Source organism: Pelobates fuscus, chromosome 3, assembly GCF_036172605.1.
Source record: "Pelobates fuscus isolate aPelFus1 chromosome 3, aPelFus1.pri, whole genome shotgun sequence".
NCBI lineage: Eukaryota > Metazoa > Chordata > Amphibia > Anura > Pelobatidae > Pelobates > Pelobates fuscus.
Window position 1 is genome coordinate 341604582 of NC_086319.1, and position 26122 is coordinate 341630703.

Consider the following 26122-nt stretch of genomic DNA (forward strand, 5'->3'; position numbering starts at 1 on the left):
GGAAGATTTTTCGTTAAAGGACACTTCCACACCCCAAACATGCTGGAGTGCTTTATGGTTGAGGAGTATTATAGTTTAACCGCAGTTTATAAAAGTGCTGATTTCTATTAGAAATCTGCACTTTTATAAATTAACTAGGGAACACCCCCCTGGCTGTAAGTCAGATAGCCAGGGAGGTTTGCAACCCCCTTCTGTTAGCTCCTCTGAGCTAAAGAAAGTGGCAGGCACTCTCTACTTGACCACACAGACCAGAAGTGTGCGTGTAAGTGTGCATGTTTTCTTCGGAAGTATATCTCATAAACAGCGATTTATTTATTTAAAAAAAAATTTATATAACGTGTGGGTACAGTAAATGAGTAAGAGAGGAAAATTACAGCTAAACACAAACACAGTAGAAATGTAAAAACAGCCCTGGTCCCAAACCGTAAGAAAATTAAAAAGCAGTCTGGTCACTAAGGGGTTAAAGATGATTTATGTGCTCTTAACCTCCTTTCAGCTTTAATACCTTCACCTAACACAAATACTATTAGTGGCTGTTGACATTGTCATTATTGTTCGCATGTGTAAATTATATACTTTTATCAGAAATGAGGCTTGTATAACTACCACAGTATTATACATGTATCCAAAATGTTACCTGTCTATGCCACATTCAGGACTGAAAATACAGAAGTATTAAGTGGTTTTTTTGTAAAATGTTAATAGCCTGTCTGTAAAATTCTATAATCTGCAGTATCTTCAATAAGGAGCCAGGGTGTCTAAGTTTAAAAAAAAAATAAAAAAAAAATTGCTGTAATTAAAATTATAGAATATAGTCATTCTAAGTGCCCTTCAAAATAACAGAACCAAATACAATTAATTTCTCATAATTATAAATCCCTGCATTGACTTACAATGGCAAGCTTTTTATTAGCTATAAAACTATACATGAAAAAGTTGTCAGGATAGAAAATATTCTCTTTATTTAACTGTTGTCAAATAGCCCTTTGTGCTGGGCATGCTGTCACGTTTTTATTAATGTCGTGCTTGCCATGTCCACCTTTGTTGGGTAAAGCCTTGTCGTGCTGTCTTATAAAAACTTTGCTGCCTTTTTTATATACAAGATTTTGCAAAGAACAGACTGCAAATACAAATCTAAGTATAAACAAAAACCGTATACGGGTGGGTGGTGAAATAATATCAAACTAGTGTAGACAAGCCCCTGTCATGAGGTCACTCCAAAACCTTTATACAAACAACCACAGAATCCTGATTAATAGATCAGAAAAAACAGGGCGCCACAATCACAAAGTTAAATTCAATCTGGAGATTCCCATGGATAGGAGGGACAAATAGATGTAAGAAATATATCCACTTTATTAGTAATATATCCAGGTAAAATAAGCAATAGCACACAGACAAATATGCAAAATCGCAATACAATGTTAAAAAGCCAAATAAGGCACGATGGCCCCTATGGACAGCAGCTTCAGCTATACAGATGACTGTGCAGATATAACAAAGTGCCAAAGTACAAAAAATGACAAATGACACTACACAACACAAAAACCAACTGTGTACTGACAAGATAAAAGACTGCTGTACCACCAATACAGGGCTCTCGTATCTGCTCAACGCGTTTCGTCGGTTAGACTTCTTCACGAGCTTCTGTGTTCCCCTTGGCGTCTTAATTGATGGAACATTCTGTCACCATGGAGTTATCTTACTTTCATTGGGGAAAAAATTCCATCTGGGGCTCTGCAGTACAAGGCTAAATAGGGCCCTGGGATGAGGCACCAGTGACAGGGAAGGGTGCAAAAATCTAAGTATGTCAGAGGCTCAGCTGCCCTTGTTTTAGGTAAACTTTTATTGCAGCACTTGGGTAAAATCACATCACATTTTGAATAGTTCCTTAACCCCTTAAGGACACATGACATGTCATGATTCCCTTTTATTCCAGAAGTTTGGTCCTTAAGGGGTTAATCATGTGTATGATTCTCCTCGTCTATATGTTGAATGGTTGACGGAGGCTTTTGGTTGCTTTTTGCAACACAATTTACAGCAATACAAATTTGTTTTGTGTTTTTGGCCAAGTACCCTTGATTTGTTTTTTATAAACCATGCACATGGCTGTTCTCCATCTTTTCTTTATTATTGATATCATACATTTAAAGCAAAATGCAATTTTTAATTCTCCCGACTTATTTACTTTGCTTTAAGCAGTGGGCTTGTAGAGCATGTATAGGTGAATAATACATCCTTCTTGCTGTGATTGTCATATTAAAATGTTATTAGAGCAACTGTCTAGAAATCAATGTATTTATCCACTGGCAACTAAATTCACAATTTAATCTTGTTTTTTTTTTCCTATTATTATTTTATTTTATTAAAGTGCATTAAAATGTAGCGCTTTAATGCACTTCATTCACCCAGAAAATATACTCTACATGGATTTTATATTCCTTTTCGGGAGAACCAACTGCTTTTCACTTTTTTTTTTTTTTTTTTTAACTCGAAAACATAGTATCATTAGTGCATTTAGTGTAGTACTATTTCTGGTACTGATGAAAATGGCAACAGAATTACCAAATTGTATCATTTTCAGAATTATCACACTTCTGGATATTTGAACTATTTGTCTAGCCCTATTTGACACCTTTGGTTTTGACAGATCCTAGTTTACTGATAAAATTCTATTTGTTTTTCTGGGTCTACTGCCTGAGCTGTTATTAAATATTCCATTCTGAATGCCTGGGAAATTCCTGTTTGTTGTGAGAGCTGTGCAAGAATTGAAGTTTTCTCAGTGGTTTTAATTGACTTTTATTTCATGTCACTTCAAAGATTTAATCTGTAAACATGAATCGGATGCAAATGATTTTGATGCTCTTTTTTCACTGTGGTCTTCTCAATACAGTGTTTGTTGTTTTCCCATCTTCTAGATTGCTGAGGTTGCGACAGCCGTTGGCAACTGTAGTTATAACCAGCTGGTTGAGAAGATCATCTCATGCAAGCAGTCCGACAGGAGTGAGCTTGTTAGTGAAGGTGGGTGAGTGATTTTGATTATTTACACGTAATACATGTGACGTCTTTGTTTTAAATTGGAAATGTGTTTCTTGTATACCCATCTCACCTTTTAAAGTAAATGTTAATAAATCCTGGGTAAGACAGAAATCCCTGATAACGAACAGTGTAATATAAAGAATACAAACCCCATACAGAGAGAGCATTTACTCTTTTTGGTATGAGAGCCAAATATTCAAACATTTGCCTTTTATGGAGCTGGATTATTTTCCAGACCTTGTCCATCCCGTTAAAAGCAGTGCACCATAAAATATGGGGTGGGTATCCAGGAGCTATAAATTGGAAGTGAGATACACGTAATAAAGTTAGGAAAAATAGAATACAAATAATTGGCAATAACATTGACAAATAAAATGTGCAGAATAGTATGCAAGTTACTAGTTGATAAAATTACTACAATTGATAAGTCCAAAAAGAAGCTATTTAAATATTCTAAACATGTCAGTAAATGTACAGTCTTATCTGTATATCTGAAAATCATGGCTTCCACAGGAAATTAAGGAGTAGACCTGTGCATTCATTTTAAGAATGACAAAATTACCAAAAATTTGACAGAATGACCTTATGGCTTCAAGACCAAATTCATTCAGCCATTCCCACAATCAGCCACTGGCTGCTCACTGTTGATCAGAAATGCCTGTTTGCCGTGTTTTGAGTGGTTGCGTGGCATGTCTGCCCTGTGTCCGACCTTACAGGATAGGGATGGACAGAACTCTGACATTGCATCATGTTGGAAAGCCCTTATAACTGCTTGCTTGCTTGCTTCGAGAGAGAGATATAGATATATATTTGTTTTTATTCCCCTACCCCTGCCTTATAGCATGTTATTAGGGTGAGGTGGTTAGTTAGACTATGGAGGGTGGGTGTGGGTAGGGTTTTAAAGGAGGGGGGGGCAGGACAGATATTTTTTTTTTTCCCTTTCAATATTTTAGGTTAACCCATCCATTGCTCATGGGTAAATGGAAAGAGAAAAATCAGCGCTAGGTTGCCACACAAGAAAATAATAATAGTAAGGCTGCAATCCTTAAAGGGGAGTCCCCTATAATCCCCTAATGATAAGAAAAGATACAAAACAGAACAAAAAAAGGTTGCGCCTAAAATATACAATAAAACAAAATACATACACGGGTGCCTGTCCCCCTTCCTGTTTTTCTAATAGCTGCCACCCGCTGGCCATGGGTGGAGTTGTGGACCGTGATATTTCCACTTCCAATTAATTATTGTGAAGTTCCCCACCAGATGCTCACTGGGGGCCACTCTAACACCCCCACTACCCACAATTTAATTTTATTGTATTCAAAATAAAAAATAAATGTGTATGTATGTATGTACAGGTCTACTAATTACTCTTTTTCTTTGTAAGGGGGGGTTTACATATGATACATGTCTGCTATTAAATATTGTTCATTGCTGTCACTTAAAGGAACATTATACTGTATTCCCAAGACTATACTCTCCCTCTGCCCCCGTGCCACCGCCATAACCCTTTTTTCCCCCTGGCTGGCAAGGAAAGGGTCAAAAACCCTTCTTACACTTGATTCCAGCGCCAAAGTCCCTGGGTGATGGATTGGTCTCCTCTTCTGCCAACACCACAGTGATATGGAAACACGATGTGCAGAAAGTGCTGCGCGAGCATTAGGCCTTCCCCATAGGAAAGCAATGAATTGATTCTTTCCTATGGGGTTTTTAAAAGACACTGGATGTCCTCGTGCAAGCATGAGGACGTCCAGCGTCTTTTCACAGATTTAATCTCCATGAAACTGCAGGAATCAATGATATTCGAACGTGATGACTGTTTAAGCACAAGTTTTAAATTTGACCCTCTGCATTACTTTGTCTTTGTTAATTGTTACCCCCCAAACATATTCTATGTTTAGTGTTGCTTCCCATACACAGGAGCAAATGACCTTGTTGTAGAGGAGAAAATACAGTTATCTGTGAGTATGTCCATTGCGTTCATTGCTTTGATTTCTAAAAACAACATGCTAAGAATACATTTCAGGTGATCGAAACACATTGGTAAATATTTGTTTTAAGCTATAGGCTTGCTTTTGCATTCTAAACGGCAACGTTGTATTTTAGTACACGTATCCTATTGTTCAGTGCTAAGAATTGCAAGTAATGTGTTTTGATAGATTCTCTGTACTGCTATCGGCAAAATCTTATTGCAAGGGATAAAACATGGTCAGAAAATACGTTGAGACAACTCTTCCAACTTTAGGTGAGAGCTGTCAACAAAATCACACCTTACACTGCCTAACATAACCCTCTCGGAGGGAATTATTGTTGTGCTGGAAAAGATAATGAAAGTTTGGGGCGATAAGCAGATATTTCTGTTCTAAATGAGAAAGATTTATTGGAAATTCGTAATTTGGTGAAGAAGTCAATGCATGTTTTTAAAAACTGATTTCGTTCCACAGCAATTATAATTTTTATTTTTTTTCCTTTTCTGAACCTGCAGTTTACTTAGTTCTTATTTTATATTAACACACAGAGGAGTTATTCTGGGTAGCAGCGTGTATCAGAAATGCATGCAATGCCTACCATCCACTGCTATAGTGCACAAATCAGACATGGGTCTGGGAAAAGGCAATCACCTGTTAAAACGGATTACTGTATGATTGATGAAACTGGACATTTAATACATTTTCTTCACTCGAGGTATGATTACCAAATGTAATCCAATTTAGTTTTGTTTAGTCCCAGGCACCTCTTTTCACTTACAAGCTACAGTCTAAACAAATGCTAAGATTATAAAACACACAGAAAAGTTTGCGTGCTATTTTAATTGAAATCCTTCTATAACATCTATAACTTTCTAACACACACTGGGTTGGAAACAGGAGGGGAGCAGAGGAAAACTTTAGTGTTAGGAATTAAACTTTGCATTCCAAACACTAAAGTGTTACCTTAAGGTGCATTCTGATGTATGTTTTTATTATTATTATTATTATTATTTGTTCTGTTATCAGCTATGATGTTATTTAGAGTACAATAAATAAATTCTAAAAAGCCTGAATTTGAAAACTGATAACGTACTTTTTGCTTCTAAAAAAATCGATAAATCTTTTGTGCAGTAAAGGAGCATTTAAATGTACATAAAAGTGGTTTCAAGTGAATTGAGAGAGCAAGCCTGCACTGTAAATGGAGCACAGCTTTGCTTTTAGGAATTAGCGGAAATTGTATATTGGTTTTTCATGGTGTTTATTTCTTAGCATCTCAAATTGGCTCTTGCATTAGGCGGTAGCCTAAGTCTGCTGTTATTTTGTCCGTTCTTCTATTGTTGATTGTTGCATTCGTGTTCCTTGCTCAGCTCTCCAACTCAACTTCTAAAATGTATCTGCGGAAACTTACTATTGATTTTCTTCTAATTGTTTCATGGAAGAGGGCTTTCTCGGAGAAGGATAGATAAGCTCGAAAAAAATAAAAAGTCATTCAGTTGCTGGTCCATCCATAAGATGGTCCTGGTTCAGTCTAAGGAAGACATATGTAGATTTTTTTTTTAACACAGTTCCTTACATTGTTTTGTGTGTTTTGGGGTTTATTGACTGAACTCTGAATTATAGTGAATTGAAAGCCAAATGGCAGAATGTAGGCAAATAGCTCATCTGGAACAGCTACCCCAGAGTTAAAGTAGGTTGGCGTTGGATCACAGATATTTATTTAATGAAGGGGATGAGAGCACCAGCAAGGGTTACATCAACCAAAAAAAGCGTTTTGTTACAGACTAAACCCTTTTGTATATTTTTTACGATTCTAATAACCAGGTATATAGCAATTGATATGTAAAGATCAGTAACCATTATCAGCATGTAGACTTGTAAAGTCAGTTCAGTAGTCAGAGGAAAGGACTTCTTAGAATTGGGTTGGAGTATATGGTAGCTACTTGTGATCAACACACCGTTTAAAAGGGCACGGAATGAACTAAAGCTTAAAGCAACATACACGCATAATGTGCAGCATGTTTATTTCCAAAAGAGTCTTAAAAACACTCAAATGAAAGTACAGCGTGTTTCATCCAAAGTAACAAACAACCTACTGGAGAACCGTTGATCGATATAGGAAATATCTCCTAAAATATCTGATTAAATAATTACATAGTGTATAACTGTATAACTGTGTGACTAGGGACAAGAGGGAGGTGTGGTCTGGCTCTAAGTGTAATTTAAAGAGGCGTTCTCAATGGGGGAAATGTTACCTTGTGATGGTGTATACCTCATATTATTACAGTGTGTACAGAAAAGATATGACGAGGGCTCTGCTCAGATATGATTGTATGTAACAGATTGTAATTATCATGCGGTGCAGTGTAAATACCCACAGATCGAAGGAACACTCCACTAAAACACACAATCACTTGTTCAGTAGTTAAACCCCCAAAGAAAACATTTACAGATGTGTTTTTTTTTTTGCATGTTTTCTTTAGGAATATATATATATATAATATAATATATATTGCTTCGTATATAGAATGTGATGGCAGATGAGGACCATTCCGTCCATCTAGTCTGCCCAATATTCTAAATGGTACTTTCATTAGTCCCTGGCCTTATCTTATAGCTAGGATACCCATATTCCCTGGCCCAGCCTGTCACGAACCTCACTATTCCAAGCGTGCCCATGACTTGGTTGTGGGGGTGAAAGAGTTGAAACGAAAATGACTATTTGTCTGCATAAGGCCAAAAATTATGATAAAAATGTGCTTTTAACAACACCCATACTTAACTATAGTATCACAAGTTGCCATCACCAAGGCAATTGGTATATGGGGTGCCTCCGGTTCCCTCAAACAAATTAGATTAAAAAAGACACAAGTAAAACCTCTATGCAATCAAAAATACTGTTAAATATGTCTCCTCAGGTAACGTACCGTATATACTCGAGTATAAGCCGAGTTTTTCAGCACATTTTTTGTGCTGAAAAACCCCAACTCGGCTTATACTCGAGTCAATTGTCTGTATTATGGCAATTTGCATTGCCATAATACAGACTGGGGCTGTGGGGGCTGCAGAGAGATGTTACTTACCTTTCCTGCAGCTCCTGTCAGCTCTCTCCTCCTCCGCCGGTCCGTTCACCTCTTCTGTCAGCTCACAGTGTAAATCTCGCGAGAGCCGCGGCTCTCGCGAGATTTACACTGGGAGCTGACCGAGGTGCTGAACGGACCGGCGGAGGAGGAGAAAGCTGACAGGAGCTGCAGGAAAGGTAAGTAACATCTCTCTGCAGCCCCCACAGCCCCCTCCTACACAGTGCCCATCCACTGGACCACCAGGGAAGGAGAGCCCCCCTCCCTGGCCAGCTAGCAAGCAGGGAGGGGGGACAAAAAAAATGTATGTATATTAATAATAAATATGTAATATTTAATATGTAAATATGTAATGTGTAATAATATGTAATAATGTATGTATATTAATATGTAATAATGTATGTATATTAATAATAAATATGTAATATTTAATATGTAAATATGTAATATGTAATAATAATAATAAAAAAAATAAAAAGAATAAAATAAAAATAATAATAAAATAAAAAATAATAAAATAAAAAAATTTAATGAAACAAAAATAAATATTAAAATAATAATAAAAAATAAAAATGCCCACCTCCCACCAAGGCTCTGCATCACACTCTGCATTACACACACACATACACACACTGCACTCATACACACTGCATTCATACACACACTGCATTCATACACACAGCATTCTCATACACACACGCTGCATTCATACACACGCTGCATTCATACACACGCTGCATTCATACACACGCTGCATTCATACACACACGCTGCATTCATACACACACGCTGCATTCATACACACACGCTGCATTCATACACACACGCTGCATTCATACACACACACTGCACTCATACACACACACTGCACTCATACACACACACTGCACTCATACACACACACTGCACTCATACACACACTGCACTCATACACAGCATTCTCATACACACACACTGCACTCATACACACAGCATTCTCATACACACACACTGCATTCATATACACACACTGCATTCCTATACACACTGCACTCATACACACACTACATTCTCATACACACACACTGCATTCTCATACACACACTGCATTCATTATATATACACACTGTAAATAAATATTCAATTAATATAATTTTTTAAGGATCTAATTTTATTTAGAAATTTACCAGCAGCTGCTGCATTTCCCACCCTAGTCTTATACTCGAGTCAATAAGTTTTCCCAGTTTTTTGGGGTAAAATTAGGGGCCTCGGCTTATATTCGGGTCGGCTTATACTCGAGTATATACGGTAATTCTTTACCAAAGGCAGAACCAGGCTGGATTAAAATCGAAGATTAATAAAAATAAAATGATTCAGATTATTTTTATTTTAATCAGAGATATATCATTTTCATCCATTTAAAAAAAAACAAAAAAACTGATTGGACAAGCACTGTCTCCGATTCATTTTCACTCAAACTTTATCAATAGCCAGTACCAGGGTTAGACCATAAGTGTTGAAATAGAGGAGTTAGCCACGACATGGGTATCCAGCAATCCTCCATCTTTACTGCCAACTATAATAAACGGGGAGCCATTGAAGATGATGTTTTAAAGAAACCTCCTCCATATCTTTTCCCTTACAATGGTACCTTATTATTCTATATACATTTGAAATGAAGCTGAATTTATCAGTTACATTACACATTCCGACTGATGACATGCTGAATGTCTTAATCCTTAAAACTCAAGTTTATTGAAACGCAGAAATAAATAAGCTGAAAAGCTGGAAACAATATTAAGAAGCATAATTTCTAATGTTGAACTAATTATCTTTCTTTTATTTCAGTTAGTGCTTTAGTTGTATATGATCACATACTTGAAACAAGTTGGCTTCTAACACTCAGTTTAAAGAGTCCTGTAAAATCTAGAAAAATGTCTCTCTTTATCGATCTCTCGCGATCTCTCTCTCTATATATCTATATATATATATATATATATATATATATATATATATATATATATCTATATCTATATAGATATAATGTGTGTGTGTTTTCTATATAGGTATGTGTGTGTTTGGTAATGCATGGGATTTTCACTTTAGCTTGTGCAGAGCAATTTTTCTCCATGCTGAAACCTCTCGTTACTTCTCTTCATTCTCTTGTAGGTTTTACAGCTGAACAGTTTCTTAATGGCACAGCCACACAGCTGACATACCATGGGCTCAGTGAGCTGACTACAACCCTACAAGAAGGAGAGCTCTGTGTATTCTTCAGGAACAATCATTTTAGTACCATGACCAAATATAAGGTAGGATATCTCATATTGGTAATGTAGTGGTTTTGGTGCAAAGACCATGTCCCTGCGTAAACACCAATGTCTACATTTGAGAACACATCTCTACTGGCTTCCTGCACATTTTCTGCATCCTCACACCCGACATGATAACGCTTTTAACTGAGCTGATAGACACACTTTGGGGTATTGGTGAAGCATTTTTGTCACGCATGTGCTGTAGGTCGCCAGTGCTTCTCTTTATGAAGCTTTGGATTGGACTAATAGCCATGAAGAATGATCTCACCGCAGACAAGCTGCTGGTTTGATAAAATGGTGCTGGGTAAAGGGAGAGTTTATTTTATATTTCTGAGCCCTGAATCACAATTTGTAAAGTTATAAATATATTTACTTTAGTGATTTTTTTTTTTTTACACAGTTACAGAAAAATCTAAGTAATTAAAGTAACACTATATTCACCTAGACCACTTCATCTTCTTGTTTTTTTGTTTTTTTTTTGCTCGGCATTTGATTTCTGATCGCCACTAGAGCTGCTGTTTCCAAACCAAGGTATGGCTACCAAGTCCAGGATTTAGGGATTACCCAGTTATGTCAGGTGTTTTATTTCCTTTCAGGCAATCACTAAATCCTGTACTGGTAGGTGTGCCTTGAGAACTGGTTTGGAAACCACTGCACTAGAGGCTCCTAGTAGAACGTCATTGGAGGAGCACGGTGTTTGCCGCTCATACCGATCTCCAATCCTATTCTTCTGTATGAAAAGATTTAGATTGCAGGAGGTTGCAGAGGATGTCGGCGGAGCAGAGCACGCGGCTGCAGTGAAGGAGTCTTGTACGTTAACTTAAAATTTTTACAGCAAAGGGGGTGGACAGTGCTCACAGCAATAGAAGGAAATCTACAGTCAAGAAAAACAGAATTGTTCTTTTCAGGACCATAGATTCCCTTTATATAAATTAAATATCTTACTCCAGTCGTATCGCTCACAATATGTTTATCATGGGGTATATTTTTTTAGGGGGGATTTGTTTGCACTGGCTCCATCAAGCAGCCAGGATTTTTAATTTTGAAAAAAAAGTCTCAGAAAAATTAAAAATAAAATAATGCAAACAAGAAGCTTGGTGTTGAGCAATAATGAAGAATTAAAAAATAAATAAAAGGACTTAATAGAATAGTCAAATCTGAGTACTCATACTTGTGGTAGCTACATTCCCTCTAATAACCGTTTCATATAATCAGTGAGCTACATTCCCTCTAATAACCCTCTTATAATCGGTGAGATACATTCCCTCTAATAACCCCCTCTTATATTCAGTGAGATACATTCCCTCTAATAACCCTCTTACAATCAGTGAGATACATTCCCTCTAATAACCCTCTCTTATATTCAGTGAGATACATTCCCTCTGATAACCCCCTCTTATAATCAGTGAGATACATTCCCTCTGATAACCCCCTCTTATAATCAGTGAGATACATTCCCTCTAATAACCCCCTCTTATAATCAGTGAGATACATTCCCTCTAATAACCCCCTCTTATAATCAGTGAGATACATTCCCTCTAATAACCCCCTCTTATAATCAGTGAGATACATTCCCTCTAATAACCCCCTCTTATAATCTGTGAGATACATTCCCTCTAATAACCCCCTCTTGTAATCCGTGAGATACATTCCCTCTAATAACCCCCTCTTATAATCAGTGAGATACATTCCCTCTAATAACCCCCTCTTATATTCAGTGACATACATTCCCTCTAATAACCCCCTCTTACAATCAGTGAGATACATTCCCTCTAATAACCCCCTCTTATAATCAGTGAGATACATTCCCTCTAATAACCCTCTCTTATAATCAGCGAGATACATTCCCTCTAATAACCCCTCTTATAATCAGTGAGATACATTCCCTCTAATAACCCTCTCTTATAATCAGCGAGATACATTCCCTCTAATAACCCTCTCTTATATTCAGTGAGATACATTCCCTCTAATAACCCCCTCTTATAATCAGTGAGATACATTCCCTCTAATAACCCTCTCTTATAATCAGTGAGATACATTCCCTCTAATAACCCCCTCTTATAATCCGTGAGATACATTCCCTCTAATAACACCCTCTTATAATCAATGAGATACATTCCCTCTAATAACCCTTTTATAATCCGTGAGATACATTCCCTCTAATAACCCTTTTATAATCAGTGAGATACATTCCCTCTAATAACCCTCTTACAATCCGTGAGATACATTCCCTCTAATAACCCCCTCTTATAATCAGTGAGATACATTCCCTCTAATAACCCTCTCTTATATTCAGTGAGATACATTCCCTCTAATAACCCTCTCTTATATTCAGTGAGATACATTCCCTCTAATAACCCTCTCTTATATTCAGTGAGATACATTCCCTCTAATAACCCTCTTATAATCAGTGAGATACATTCCCTCTAATAACCCTCTCTTACAATCAGTGAGATACATTCCCTCTAATAACCCTCTCTTATATTCAGTGAGATACATTCCCTCTAATAACCCTCTTATAATCAGTGAGATACATTCCCTCTAATAACCCTCTCTTATATTCAGTGAGATACATTCCCTCTAATAACCCCTCTTATAATCAGTGAGATACATTCCCTCTAATAACCCTCTTATAATCAGTGAGATACATTCCCTCTAATAACCCTCTCTTACAATCAGTGAGATACATTCCCTCTAATAACCCTCTCTTATATTCAGTGAGATACATTCCCTCTAATAACCCCCTCTTATAATCCGTGAGATACATTCCCTCTAATAACCCTCTCTTATAATCCGTGAGATACATTCCCTCTAATAACCCTCTTATAATCCGTGAGATACATTCCCTCTAATAACCTTCTCTTATATTCAGTGAGATACATTCCCTCTAATAACCCTCTCATAATCAGCGAGATACATTCCCTCTAATAACCCCCTCTTATAATCAGTGAGCTACATTCCCTCTAATAACCCCTTCTTATAATCAGTGAGATACATTCCCTCTAATAACCCTGTCTTCTAATCAATGAGATACATTCCCTCTAATAACCCTCTCTTATATTCAGTGAGATACGTTCCCTCTAATAACCCTCTCTTATATTCATTGAGATACATTCCCTCTAATAACCCCCTCTTATAATCAGTGAGATACATTCCCTCTAATAACCCCCTCTTATAATCCGTGAGATACATTCCCTCTAATAACCCTCTCTTATAATCCGTGAGATACATTCCCTCTAATAACCCTCTTATAATCCGTGAGATACATTCCCTCTAATAACCCTCTCTTATAATCCGTGAGATACATTCCCTCTAATAACCCTCTTATAATCAGTGAGATACATTCCTTCTAATAACCCTCTCTTATAATCCATGAGATACATTCCCTCTAATAACCCTCTTATAATCAGCGAGATACATTCCCTCTAATAACCCCCTCTTATAATCAGTGAGATACATTCCCTCTAATAACCCTCTCTTATATTCAGTGAGATACATTCCCTCTAATAACCCCCTCTTATAATCAGTGAGATACATTCCCTCTAATAACCCTCTCTTATATTCAGTGAGATACATTCCCTCTAATAACCCTCTCTTATATTCAGTGAGATACATTCCCTCTAATAACCCCCTCTTATAATCAGCGAGATACATTCCCTCTAATAACCCTCTCTTATATTCAGTGAGATACATTCCCTCTAATAACCCTCTCTTATAATCAGTGAGATACATTCCCTCTAATAACCCTCTCTTATATTCAGTGAGATACATTCCCTCTAATAACCCCCTCTTATAATCAGTGAGATACATTCCCTCTAATAACCCTCTCTTATATTCAGTGAGATACATTCCCTCTAATAACCCTCTCTTATATTCAGTGAGATACATTCCCTCTAATAACCCCCTCTTATAATCAGCGAGATACATTCCCTCTAATAACCCTCTCTTATATTCAGTGAGATACATTCCCTCTAATAACCCTCTCTTATAATCAGTGAGATACATTCCCTCTAATAACCCTCTCTTATATTCAGTGAGATACATTCCCTCTAATAACCCTCTTATAATCAGTGAGATACATTCACTCTAATAACCCTCTCTTATATTCAGTGAGATACATTCCCTCTAATAACCCCCTCTTATAATCAGTGAGATACATTCCCTCTAATAACCCTCTTACAATCAGTGAGATACATTCCCTCTAATAACCCTCTCTTATATTCAGTGAGATACATTCCCTCTAATAACCCCCTCTTATAATCAGTGAGATACATTCTCTCTAATAACACTCTTATAATCAGTGAGATACATTCCCTCTAATAACCCTCTCTTATAATCCGTGAGATACATTCCCTCTAATAACCCTCTCTTATATTCAGTGAGATACATTCCCTCTAATAACCCTCTCTTATATTCAGTGAGATACATTCCCTCTAATAACCCTCTTATAATCAGTGAGATACATTCCCTCTAATAACCCTCTCTTATATTCAGTGAGATACATTCCCTCTAACAACCCCCTCTTATAATCAGTGAGATACATTCCCTCTAATAACCCCCTCTTATAATCTGTGAGATACATTCCCTCTAATAACCCCCTCTTATAATCAGTGAGATACATTCCCTCTAATAACCCTCTCTTACAATCAGTGAGATACATTCCCTCTAATAACCCTCTCTTATATTCAGTGAGATACATTCCCTCTAATAACCCTCTTATAATCAGTGAGATACATTCCCTCTAATAACCCTCTCTTATAATCAGTGAGATACATTCCCTCTAATAACCCTCTCTTATAATCCGTGAGATACATTCCCTCTAATAACCCTCTTATATTCAGTGAGATACATTCCCTCTAATAACCCCCTCTTATAATCAGTGAGATACATTCCCTCTAATAACCCTCTCTTATATTCAGTGAGATACATTCCCTCTAATAACCCTCTCTTATATTCAGTGAGATACGTTCCCTCTAATAACCCCCTCTTATATTCAGTGAGATACATTCCCTCTAATAACCCTCTCTTATAATCCGTGAGATACATTCCCTCTAATAACCCCCTCTTATAATCCGTGAGATACATTCCCTCTAATAACCCTCTCTTATAATCCGTGAGATACATTCCCTCTAATTAATAACCCTCTCTTATAATCAATGAGATACATTCCCTCTAATAACCCCCTCTTATAATCAGTGAGATACATTCCCTCTAATAACCCCCTCTTATAATCAGTGAGATACATTCCCTCTAATAACACTCTCTTATATTCAGTGAGATACATTCCCTCTAATAACCCTCTCTTATAATCCGTGAGATACATTCCCTCTAATAACCCCCTCTTATAATCCGTGAGATACATTCCCTCTAATAACCCTCTCTTATAATCAGTGAGATACATTCCCTCTAATAACACTCTCTTATATTCAGTGAGATACATTCCCTCTAATAACCCTCTCTTATAATCCGTGAGATACATTCCCTCTAATAACCCCCTCTTATAATCCGTGAGATACATTCCCTCTAATAACCCTCTCTTATAATCCGTGAGATACATTCCCTCTAATTAATAACCCCCTCTTATAATCCGTGAGATACATTCCCTCTAATAACACTCTCTTATTCAGTGAGATACATTCCCTCTACTAACCCTCTCTTATATTCAGTAAGTCAAAGTCAGACTTTCAACTGAAGTCAGTAAAGTATCACTTCAGCAACTGAGCGCTGCGCTTTAGGTGCTGAATTTGTTATTAAATAATCATGGTGCAGCATCCAAATAGTCCCTACACCATACCCACTGCAGCCCACTGTAGTGATTATGGTGCCAATAGTCCCACTGTAAGAAGGCAAGCTATTTTTGAGCAGTTTGGCATTTACCTGGATCTCCGAATGCCTGTGGGCTGTAAGTCTTCTCTGATATAGCTAAAGGGGATATGATGAGCTTTTCTTCACCTTTTTAACCCTTTGTTTCAAACACATCTGTCCTTTAAAAAAAATATTACAGCTTTGATAGACTGGAAAACTATCAGGAAATGCAATTTGATGAACTTGCAAATGGACGTTAGTGTAACATTTTACATAGGGGATAGGCACCTTTTGGTTGTGCTGTGTCAAAGTAACGTTTTGAAGCCATTTGGAGTGCTGGCCCTGTTCTTTACGGGGAAGGAATGTTTAAGGAAATTAATACTCATTAAGATGAAGCGGGAAACATTCTTTTCACAATCCCTCTCCTCCCCCCCTTTTAAAAAAAAAAACAAAAAAACCCAAGAAGAAACCATTACTCCCAGCAGGCTGCTTTTAAATGTTACCATCAATCACTCTTGGTATGAGGAACTCGCTTCAGCTGTATCTAGGCCACCCTTGAGGCATAAATCCTTCAAGATCCTTAAACGACCACTCTAGGCACCCAGACCACTTCTGCTTAATGAAGTGGTCTGGGTGCCAGGTCCAGCTAGGGTTAATCCTTTTTTTTTTTTAATAAACATAGCAGTTTCAGAGAAACTGCTATGTTTATAAATTGGTTAAGCCTTCCCCCAAATCCTCTAGTGGCTGTCTCACTGACAGCCGCTAGAGGCGCTTGCGTGATTCTCACTGTGAAAATCACAGTGAGAGCACGCAAGCGTCCATAGGAAAGCATTGTAAATGCTTTCCTATGCGACCGGCTGAATGTGCGTGCAGCTCTTGCCGCGCGTGCGCATTTAGCCGACGGGGCGCCCAGCGCTGGAAAAAGGTAAGTTTTACCCCTTTTCCCCTTTCCAGAGCCGGGCGGGAGGGGGACCCTGAGGGTGGGGGCACCCTCAGGGCACTCTAGTGCCAGGAAAACTAGTATGTTTTCCTGGCACTAGAGTGGTCCTTTAAACTATTATTTATTGTCTCTGCATACCTGTGTGACCACTACATAGCTTAATGGTGAAATCTCTTGTCTTTGTCTCTTTACTGTACTCCACACTTGTCACTCCTTCAATCCCCAGCCCACAGTTGTTCCTCTCCCTCCATCTAACCTCTTTTCTTGTAGTGGCTTTCTCCATCTTGCTATAAACATTCTGCTGTATGTGACTGCCCAGAATCCAAGTGTTTGAGTGTGTGTGTGTGTTTGTTTGCACACTGGTTATGGGTCCTCGCTGCTGAAATCTTGCTGATTACACCTGCGGAATCTCTGAGAATACAGCTGTGCTGAGATCCTTCATAACATGGAGGGCTCCTGTTAATTAAAGTTAGTGGTTAGTCACTAGGTACCACTAATGGAATAAAATAATGCTGGACAGGATGGGGAGACCTTTTGATCTCCACAGTTTGCTTAATACGGCTTAGTGTTGGTTAATTGCATTTTCTGTTTTTGTATCGGATCCTGCATGATGTTGGTTACTGTAGGTTAGTCCAAAATCTTACTGTATTTATAAGTTCACAATTTAGTGAACGCTCCCTAGTATTTGATATCATTGTGTATAATAATTTTACGATATGGGTAGAAGCCAACTATTGTGGCTGACTATTCAGCAAGGGCAAGGATTGCTGAGTCTTAATGGATAATAAGACTGTGAATTTATTTAAGCTTGGTTATTATTCTTATTATTGGTATTTATATAGCGCTAACTAATTCCGCAGCGCTTTACAATATTATGAAAGGGGTATATTTACAATAAATGAGATGATTACCCAGTGACACAGGAAAGATAGGTAGATGAGGGCTAATGAGATAAGCACTATGCTGGTGCCACCATTCTGTTTTGGTATTTTGCGATTTTTACAGATCCGCTATGTTTAGGTATACAAAACCAGTGCACCTCTGCCTATAGCAAGCCTTAGTGGCAACAAAACCGAAGTTGCTTTGGCTACAATACAAAACAATTTTGTATAACATGGTGGACTGTGCAAGCAGGATAGGACATTAATCATTAGAAGTATCTTAATTTCATTCTGCCAGGAATTGAATTGCTATATCTTTTAGCCTTGCTTTATGATTTTACTCTAAGTCTTCCACCATGTTCCTGAGCCGTCTGATATATTAATCTAATTTCTTCTAAAACTAGCTACTTTTCCCCATTATATGTGACCTTGTAGAAGTGAAAAAATGCTGCTACATCTCCAATGACAGCCACACACAGGGCCTCCAACATATCAGGCTTCCTGATACACCAGTGGCCCAACTTGAGAAAAAAATATAGCAATTGTTCAAATTCGGCTTCATTAATCTTTATTTGAAAATTTACATTTAATGGCTGGAGTCAGTGCTTTGCTCCCAAGGTATAGGCTTTAGCTACCATTGCAATAAAGCATCCGATATCAGCTGAGCCACAGAGAGTAGTATTTTTAGTCCCATTAATACAGCTGGGATTCCAGAAGCTGAAGTTGAAATACTGTGATAGCAGAAGTTAACACATAAAGCAGAGCTTAATTATTTTGGAGGCAAAAAGAAGTCCCTTGCCTCTTTTTTCAGGATTCCCATCAGGCATAAAATAAAATGAAATGTGGTAGTAATCAAACTAGAAAGTCATATCGACAGCATTCTGACTGAAACATAAGTGCTAGTAATATTCTGAAAAGAAATGGTTAAAACCTAATGTTATATGCTGTTCCGTGCAGAACACAAAGCTACCTAAATAGAGGTGTGTGTGTGTGTACATGTGTGTATATATATATATATATATATAATAAATTAGGTCATTCTCTTCTTGCCATCATTCAACTAAAACATGTCCATTTTCGTTATCCTATTTTATTAGTTTGTATTTATTTCTATTTTTTAATATTCAAATAATCTAGAGTTTTTGGCTTCCTAACATGTGCATGTATTTCTAATGACCCATAGTGTACTATTCAGTAGCTTAGACTGAGCTGTGGCTTGTGGGAACAGCTGAAGTGAGAGAGAGACCTTCACAATTACAATTACTTTGTCACACCTTGTGACTGCCATGCACCGGCCGCACTGATGGTCAGTGCGGCATTTCTTCTGTCTCGGTGTGACCCTAGCCTGATTCAGTCTCAACGTGAACATCACGGTCACGCTGCAGGGCAGAGGAGGAGCAAGTCCAACAGTATGCGGCGATGCCGATTGTCGCATAGTGCAATAAAAACTAACGCGTGCAATGCTTTCAGCGATTGTTGCTGGCCTAAGGGGCAGCTGCTTTGCCCCCCCCCCCCCCCCTGCTGTCGCGTTAAAGAAGGGCATTTTTTAACATTTTTTTTTTAAGGAGGCCCACTTCATCACTGGCCCACTTGCCATCGGGCAAGCTGACACCTTGGCCAGTCCACCACTGGTCATGTGTGCCAGGGAAGGGAAAGTAGTCCTTGGAACACAAGTGCAAATATCTCTGGATGTGCAGCGTTTCTGCAGACTCATACCATAATCACTACTTTTCGTGCAGAAGTGGTCATGGTGGTTGGAGTAACCCTTTAAGTTAATATGTAGTAAATACTATATTTATCATCCTTTGAATTCATGGCGTGGATGTGTTTAGAAACATAGGGACAGAGTCCCAATTTATGAAAATAAATCCAGCTTTTTACTCTTGTTCTCGGCTGTTCTGTTTTAATCGTGGAAATCGCTGTAAACAACCTACTAAATGGAAGTAGTTTCTACTAATTAGACCTTGCGAATTGTGAATTCCATTCTATTTCTCAAGGCTGTAATTGCATATTACTTTACTATAACCTGCTGAAAGGACTCTATACCAAACCCCTCTTTGGATCTCTCAAATTATCACAAAACACAATGTTCAAATGGAAATTATAAAAAAATAAAGAATTAAATAACAAACTGAAGTGCTTCTCTATAATGGCTTTACATTTGTATCGCCCACAAAAATGGCATGTCTGGTTTCTTTGAACACCTTTGACCTCTGTATATTTTCATTTACTTCAGTCCAGTGACTGTAAGCAGAATAGATGCTAAGGGAGCTGGAGTATTCTATTTATTTTGTGTAAAAAAAGCCCCAGTAAAGCATTTTTGTTTTATTTGTTAAAAATGTCTTGCTAATTGGGCTGTTAATAAATATTTTAATTTTAAAGTGAATTTGTTGTTGAAATGTTAACTTTATGTAAACCTTTTCCCTTTGCTGTTTAATGACCAAACATTGTCATTCTCTCACGTCAAATACGTCTGTAAATACACTAACCTGCAGAAGCAATAGAACCTACGTTTTTAATGGAGAAAATTAGAAAATGTGATCTTTAAGAGATAACGGCAACAAAATGTGATTGTAGCTTTTGTCATGTGTGCACGCACCTAACGTCTCCATGGTTCAGTAAGATGAAAGGATGAAGATAATTGGAGAGAGTGGTTTTACTGTTCTGAATTTTTAGAACCACTGTCATTGTTCTGCCCCTCTTGTGTACCTGGTCTGTTTTAATGGTGTTTCTCCTGGTGACATGAAAAGGTAAATTTACATCTCCAATACTTTATGAATTTCCTCAGGGTCTTCTGTACTTACTGGTAACAGACCAGGGATTTCTAACAGAAGAAAATATTGTCTGGGAAAGTTTACATAATGTGGACGGGGATGGGAACTTCTGTGATTCTGAATTCCACCTAAGACCCCCATCTGACCCAGAAGCTGTATACCAGGGTCAGCAAGACCAAATTGATCAGGTAAATAAACCATTAACCATTTCACACTGGTGTTATGAATAGAGAATTGATAGGAATTCAGACAAGGTGATATAACTGAAATTAAAAAGTAATTTCCTGATGGCTATTTTTGTATTGTCTTTGACCTGCGTTCTTAGAGTATTTATCTTTTGGAAAACCTTGCAGCCTCAGAGAGTTAACCCCTTAATGACACAACTTATGGAATAAAAGGGAATCATGACGGAATATATCCGTTGTCTGTCCTTAAGGGGTTATAGTGTGCCCATGCTTTAAATTGATAACATACCAATAGTTTTCATTCATAATAAGCACATGTTGAAAATTGGTTGTGGAGTCATGCCAAGTCCTATGCTAAAGAAGAAGGTGTTTTGTTTAATTTAAGATTATACACTAATGTGCAAACGTTTCGGCAGATATAAAAAAAATATGCTGTAAAGTAAGAATGTCTTTTAAATATTCTTGTTAATTAAAATGAAAATCACAGTGAGAAGACGCAAGCGTCCATAGGAAAGCATTGGAAATGCTTTCCTATGAGACTGGCTGAATGCGCGCTCGGCTCCTGCCGCACATGCGCATTCAGCCGAGGAGGCGGAGAGCAGGAGGAGTGCTCCCCGCCCGGCACTGGAAAAAGAGGTAAGTTTAACCCCTTCCTCTCCATCCAGCCCGGCGGGAGGGGGTCCCTGAAGGTGGGGGCACCCTCAGGGCACTATAGTGCCAGGAAAACGAGTGTGTTTTCCTGGCACTATAGTGGTCCTTTAATTCTGTTTTTGAAAGCATTCTTGCTGTGCAGCATTTTTTCACACCCACCTAAAACCTTTGCACAGTAATGTATAAATCAGAAAACTTAACCTGTTGATGTGACAAGACCATATTTGGACAATTAGTTTATCCTATCTTATGTAAAACTCAGTAGGCAAATGTGTTGAATGGTCCTGTGGTGTTGGCGTTGATCCTATTGTGTTTTGACTCACAAGGTCATCTGAGAACCATTTGGAAAATCTGCGTAGCACATTATCTATCACTACTGCTCATGTCCATAGCATTCGGTTAAAAAGCTGGTCCTTTTAGTGCTATATTTTTCTGTCATATGGTGGCAGTAACCTCTGGGTTTTGCTCCTCCCTGTGGACAAGACCTTTAACAAGCTTTTTTAAAAGGATCCTCCCCCTTTAGGTATAAATACTGAACCCGCAAAACCTACCCCAGTCTTCTTTCTTGTCCCGATAGGGATGGACAGGACTTTCGTTGATGGTGAGGCACACGGGCTGTTGTCTGGGGGATCCGGTCCGAGAGCTGCCCGGGTGGTAGGCTGAGTGGCCCATGCTCCGTTGTCTTGCCGTTACGGAGTGAAAGAGGCTGTTGGATTTATGCCGAGAAGGTTGCCGGCAGAATGCTTCCGGGAGGCGGAGCTCGCTCTGAGCAAGCGCACAGCGGTGGAACGCACGCCCTGGTGGTGATTGCGTTCCACCTAAGCTTCCGGGTGCGCAATGACGCATGCGCAAACGGAAGCTTAAAGATATACACACAAAAAAAAAAAAACCCGCGAAATTTGAATGTAAAAGCTGTGCTGGTACCCACTGACAGCATGGATGCAGGTCAGAAGTGGTACGCCGTGTCACCTGCCCCCCCACACGGCTCAGAGGTATTTTGAGGTAAGATTGATAAAGTAATCTTTACTTTGAAATACTTTCTGAAGAAGAGTTTGGATTCTAAGTGCCTCCATTTATTTTTTTCCAGATATGTCTAGTCCACCTGAGATGGATAAGGAAAAGCTAACCCCCACGCCTAGAAAGGCTACGGTGAAGTCCAAACATATTGTTTGCAGCGAATGTGCAACTCCTCTCCCAGACGGGTCTAGGAAGAAAATATGCAGTCAGTGTACTGCAAACTCTTTGGAAAGAGAAAAGCAAAAGGATATGCAATCTTTCCTATCCTGGTTCCAGGAGAACTTGTCCCATACCTTGGACTCGATTAAAGAATCTAAAAGGGTAGAAGCCCCCATTCATCAAAAGATTAATAAAAGAAAGAGAATTTCTTCATCTGAATCATCTTCGGGAGAATGTTCTTCTTCTGGCGAATCAGTGGATTCAGGTTCCTCGTCAAGCGAACCAGTGGGGTTTCCCCCTGAGGCAATCCGCAAATTTATTAAAGAAGTAAATCTGACAATCCTACCTCAGGGATCGGAAAATCCAAAGAAGGGCTTTTCTGTCCAACAGAGCCTAGTTGAATTTGTATTTAGGGAATGGAAAAACCCGGAAAAACGTGCCTTTATTTCCAGACACTTCAAGGATGTCTTCAGGCTGGCTAGCGACGTTATGTGGGAAGATCTCCCAAAGGTTGATGTTCAGGTGGCACAGATTGCCAAGAGAACCACTATCCCTATAGGAGAAACTGCAGCGTTAAAGAATCCTATGGATAAAAGAGCCGAAACCTCGTGTAGGCGGGCTTATCAGACAGCTGGTTTCCAATGCAAAGCCTTACTGGCAGGAGCTGCAGTAGCCAGAGCTAATGAAGTGTGGCTAAAATTTGTGCAGGAAAATTTATCGTCTGGTCATATTGAGGATCTAAGTCACATGTTTCAGAACATGCATTTGGCGAATGAATTCCTTTTGGATATGTCGACTGAGGTGCTTAAATTGGCCTCCAGGATTATGGGTTTGTCTTCTGTAGCAAGACGTGCCCTATGGTTGAGGTCTTGGTCTGCGGATACAGCGTCCAAGCAGTCCTTTGTGAACTTCCTTTGGAGAAGTCTAAATTATTCGGCGCCCCCTTAGAGGAAATCATAAGACAGATGTCTGAAACCAAGAAGGCACTTCCTCAAGATAGGAAGTCCTCCTGGAGACCGGGGTACAGAAATTACCAATCTAGGGGTAGGAGATCCTTTCAAGAGAGACCACATTTTTTTTCAAAGAAAGGAAAAAAACCGGAAATTTGAAAGTAATGAGGTCAAAAGATCCTTCAGAGACAAGGGGAGACGTTTTTGACGCCAGAGGTGTGGGAGGACGGCTCCAATATTTTTTTCCGGTGTGGGAACAGACCACGGAGGATCCATGGGTTCTAAAGATTATCCGAAAGGGACACAAGATTATTTTTCTGGAAAAACCAAGATCAAGGTTCCTACTTTCGACTTACCAGTCTGCAAAAAAATCTCGAGCCCTAGATTATCAGTCCAGGCTGCTTCTACACAAAGAGGTTATAGAAAGAGTTCCAAAAAAACAGGAATTTCGGGGAGTCTATTCGAGACTATTTCTAGTTCCAAAACCGGACAACTCGTTTCGGCCCATTCTGGATTTGAAGAAAATAAATCAGTTTATCCCCTATCACAGATTCCGCATGGAATCAATCGCATCGATTTTTCCTCTATTACAAAAAGGCGACGTGATGGTAAAGATAGACTTAAAGGATGCATATCTTCATGTTCCGATAGCCACCGCTTCAAGGAAATATTTAAGATTTGCAATAAGAAGAAGAAGAGGTCACATCCTTCATTTCCAATTCAGGGCCCTGCCTTTTGGTCTGTCGTCCGCTCCAAGAATCTTTACAAAGATCCTGTCTCCTCTAACTGCTCATTTGAGGGAAAGGGGTATTTCAATTATCCCATATTTAGACGACTGGCTTCTAGTGGCTCATACCGAGGATCAACTACACAAGGATCTGCAGGTCACTATAAGGTTTCTTCAGGACCATGGCTGGATCTTGAATCTAAAGAAATCAGTTTGCATTCCAACCAGAGTTATAGAGTTTCTCGGTTTCGAGATCAATTCAGACTCCATGTCAATTTTCCTTCCCAAACAAAAGAGGAAACAGATCCGAAGAACGATTTCCAACCTCCAAAGGATGAAAACTTGTTCCTTCAGAGAGGCCATGAGTGTGTTAGGCCTTCTTACGGCCACCTTCCCGGCGGTCAAATGGGCAAGATCAAAGGTCAGGCCCTTACAATGGAACATCCTGACTTCCTGGTCAAAGAAGGTGGAAGATCTGGACACAATATTCCTGCTGTCCCCTCAGGTGAAGACGCAATTAGATTGGTGGAAAACCTCAGAGTGCCTTTTAAAAGGTTTATCCTTTCTACCAAAGGTCTGGCTAATAGTCACCACAGACGCTTCAAACTCAGGTTGGGGAGCCCACTTAGGCTCCACCATGTTCCAAGGAAAATGGTCTTCCAAGGAAGCAAAGGAGTCGACAAATTTCAAAGAATTATTGGCGGTTCTGTATGCTCTTCATCACCTCAGACCTTGGCTACTGCAAAGAGCGGTCAAGATACAGTCAGACAATCGCACGGTAGTCTCTTATATCAATCGACAGGGAGGAACCAGAGCAAGAAGGCTTTACAGTCTTTGTACAGAAGTTATGGAATGGGCGCAGAGAAATCTAGAAGACATCGCAGCGGTTTACATAAGAGGCAGCGAAAATGTAATAGCCGACGATTTGAGCAGAGGGAAGTGGGACCAAAAGGAATGGTCTCTACACCCAGACGTATTCAGAATCTTGACTGGAAAATTCGGAGTCCCAGAAGTAGATTTGATGGCAAGAGAATCAAACAAAAAGGTTTCCCACTTCGCCTCCCTTTTCAGAACGGATCAACCCAATTGGATAGACGCTCTATCGATAAAGTGGGATTTTCAGCTGGCTTACATCTTCCCTCCTCTGCCCCTGATCCCAAAGGTCCTCCTCAAGACACGTACGGACAAGGCGAGGATATTGGCGATAATCCCTTATTGGCCAAACAGAGTCTGGTTTGCGGCCCTAAAGAAGATGACTATCGACTATTGGGAGCTTCCCATTTCAGTTCATCTCATTGTGAACAGGAACCTACCCTTGAAAGTACTGGAAATGTTCAGGTTGACGGCTTGGCTACTGCAAGGCTGATCCTTCGGAACAAGGGCTTGCAAGATGAGAGAATAACAGTCTTACTACACGCAACTAGAAGATCAACTTCTAGGATATACTTCAGAATTTGGTCCAAATTTCTTCACTGGGGTAGGGATCACCGGGTCTCGATATTACAACCGTCTATAGATAACATTCTTCAGTTTTTGCAAGACGGCTTTGACGCAGGCCTGGGAGTCTCCACTCTCAAGGTTCAAATCTCAGCTTTGAATTTTTTTCTTATTAAGGATTTGGCAGCCAATGTTTTCGTCAGAAGATTTTTTAGGTCC

At 39.0% G+C, this 26122-nt stretch overlaps 1 protein-coding gene across 1 annotated transcript in view; it reads left to right on the forward strand.

Moving 5' to 3' along the window:
* The window catches only part of MINDY2 (MINDY lysine 48 deubiquitinase 2), a 70866-nt gene that overhangs the window by 39850 nt on the left and 4894 nt on the right, over positions 1-26122 (forward strand). Inside the window, exons 5-7 of the mRNA XM_063445706.1 lie at positions 2919-3021; positions 10232-10374; positions 20792-20965. Of these exons, the coding sequence (XP_063301776.1) occupies positions 2919-3021; positions 10232-10374; positions 20792-20965 (420 nt within the window). The remainder of the gene's footprint in view (positions 1-2918; positions 3022-10231; positions 10375-20791; positions 20966-26122) is intronic.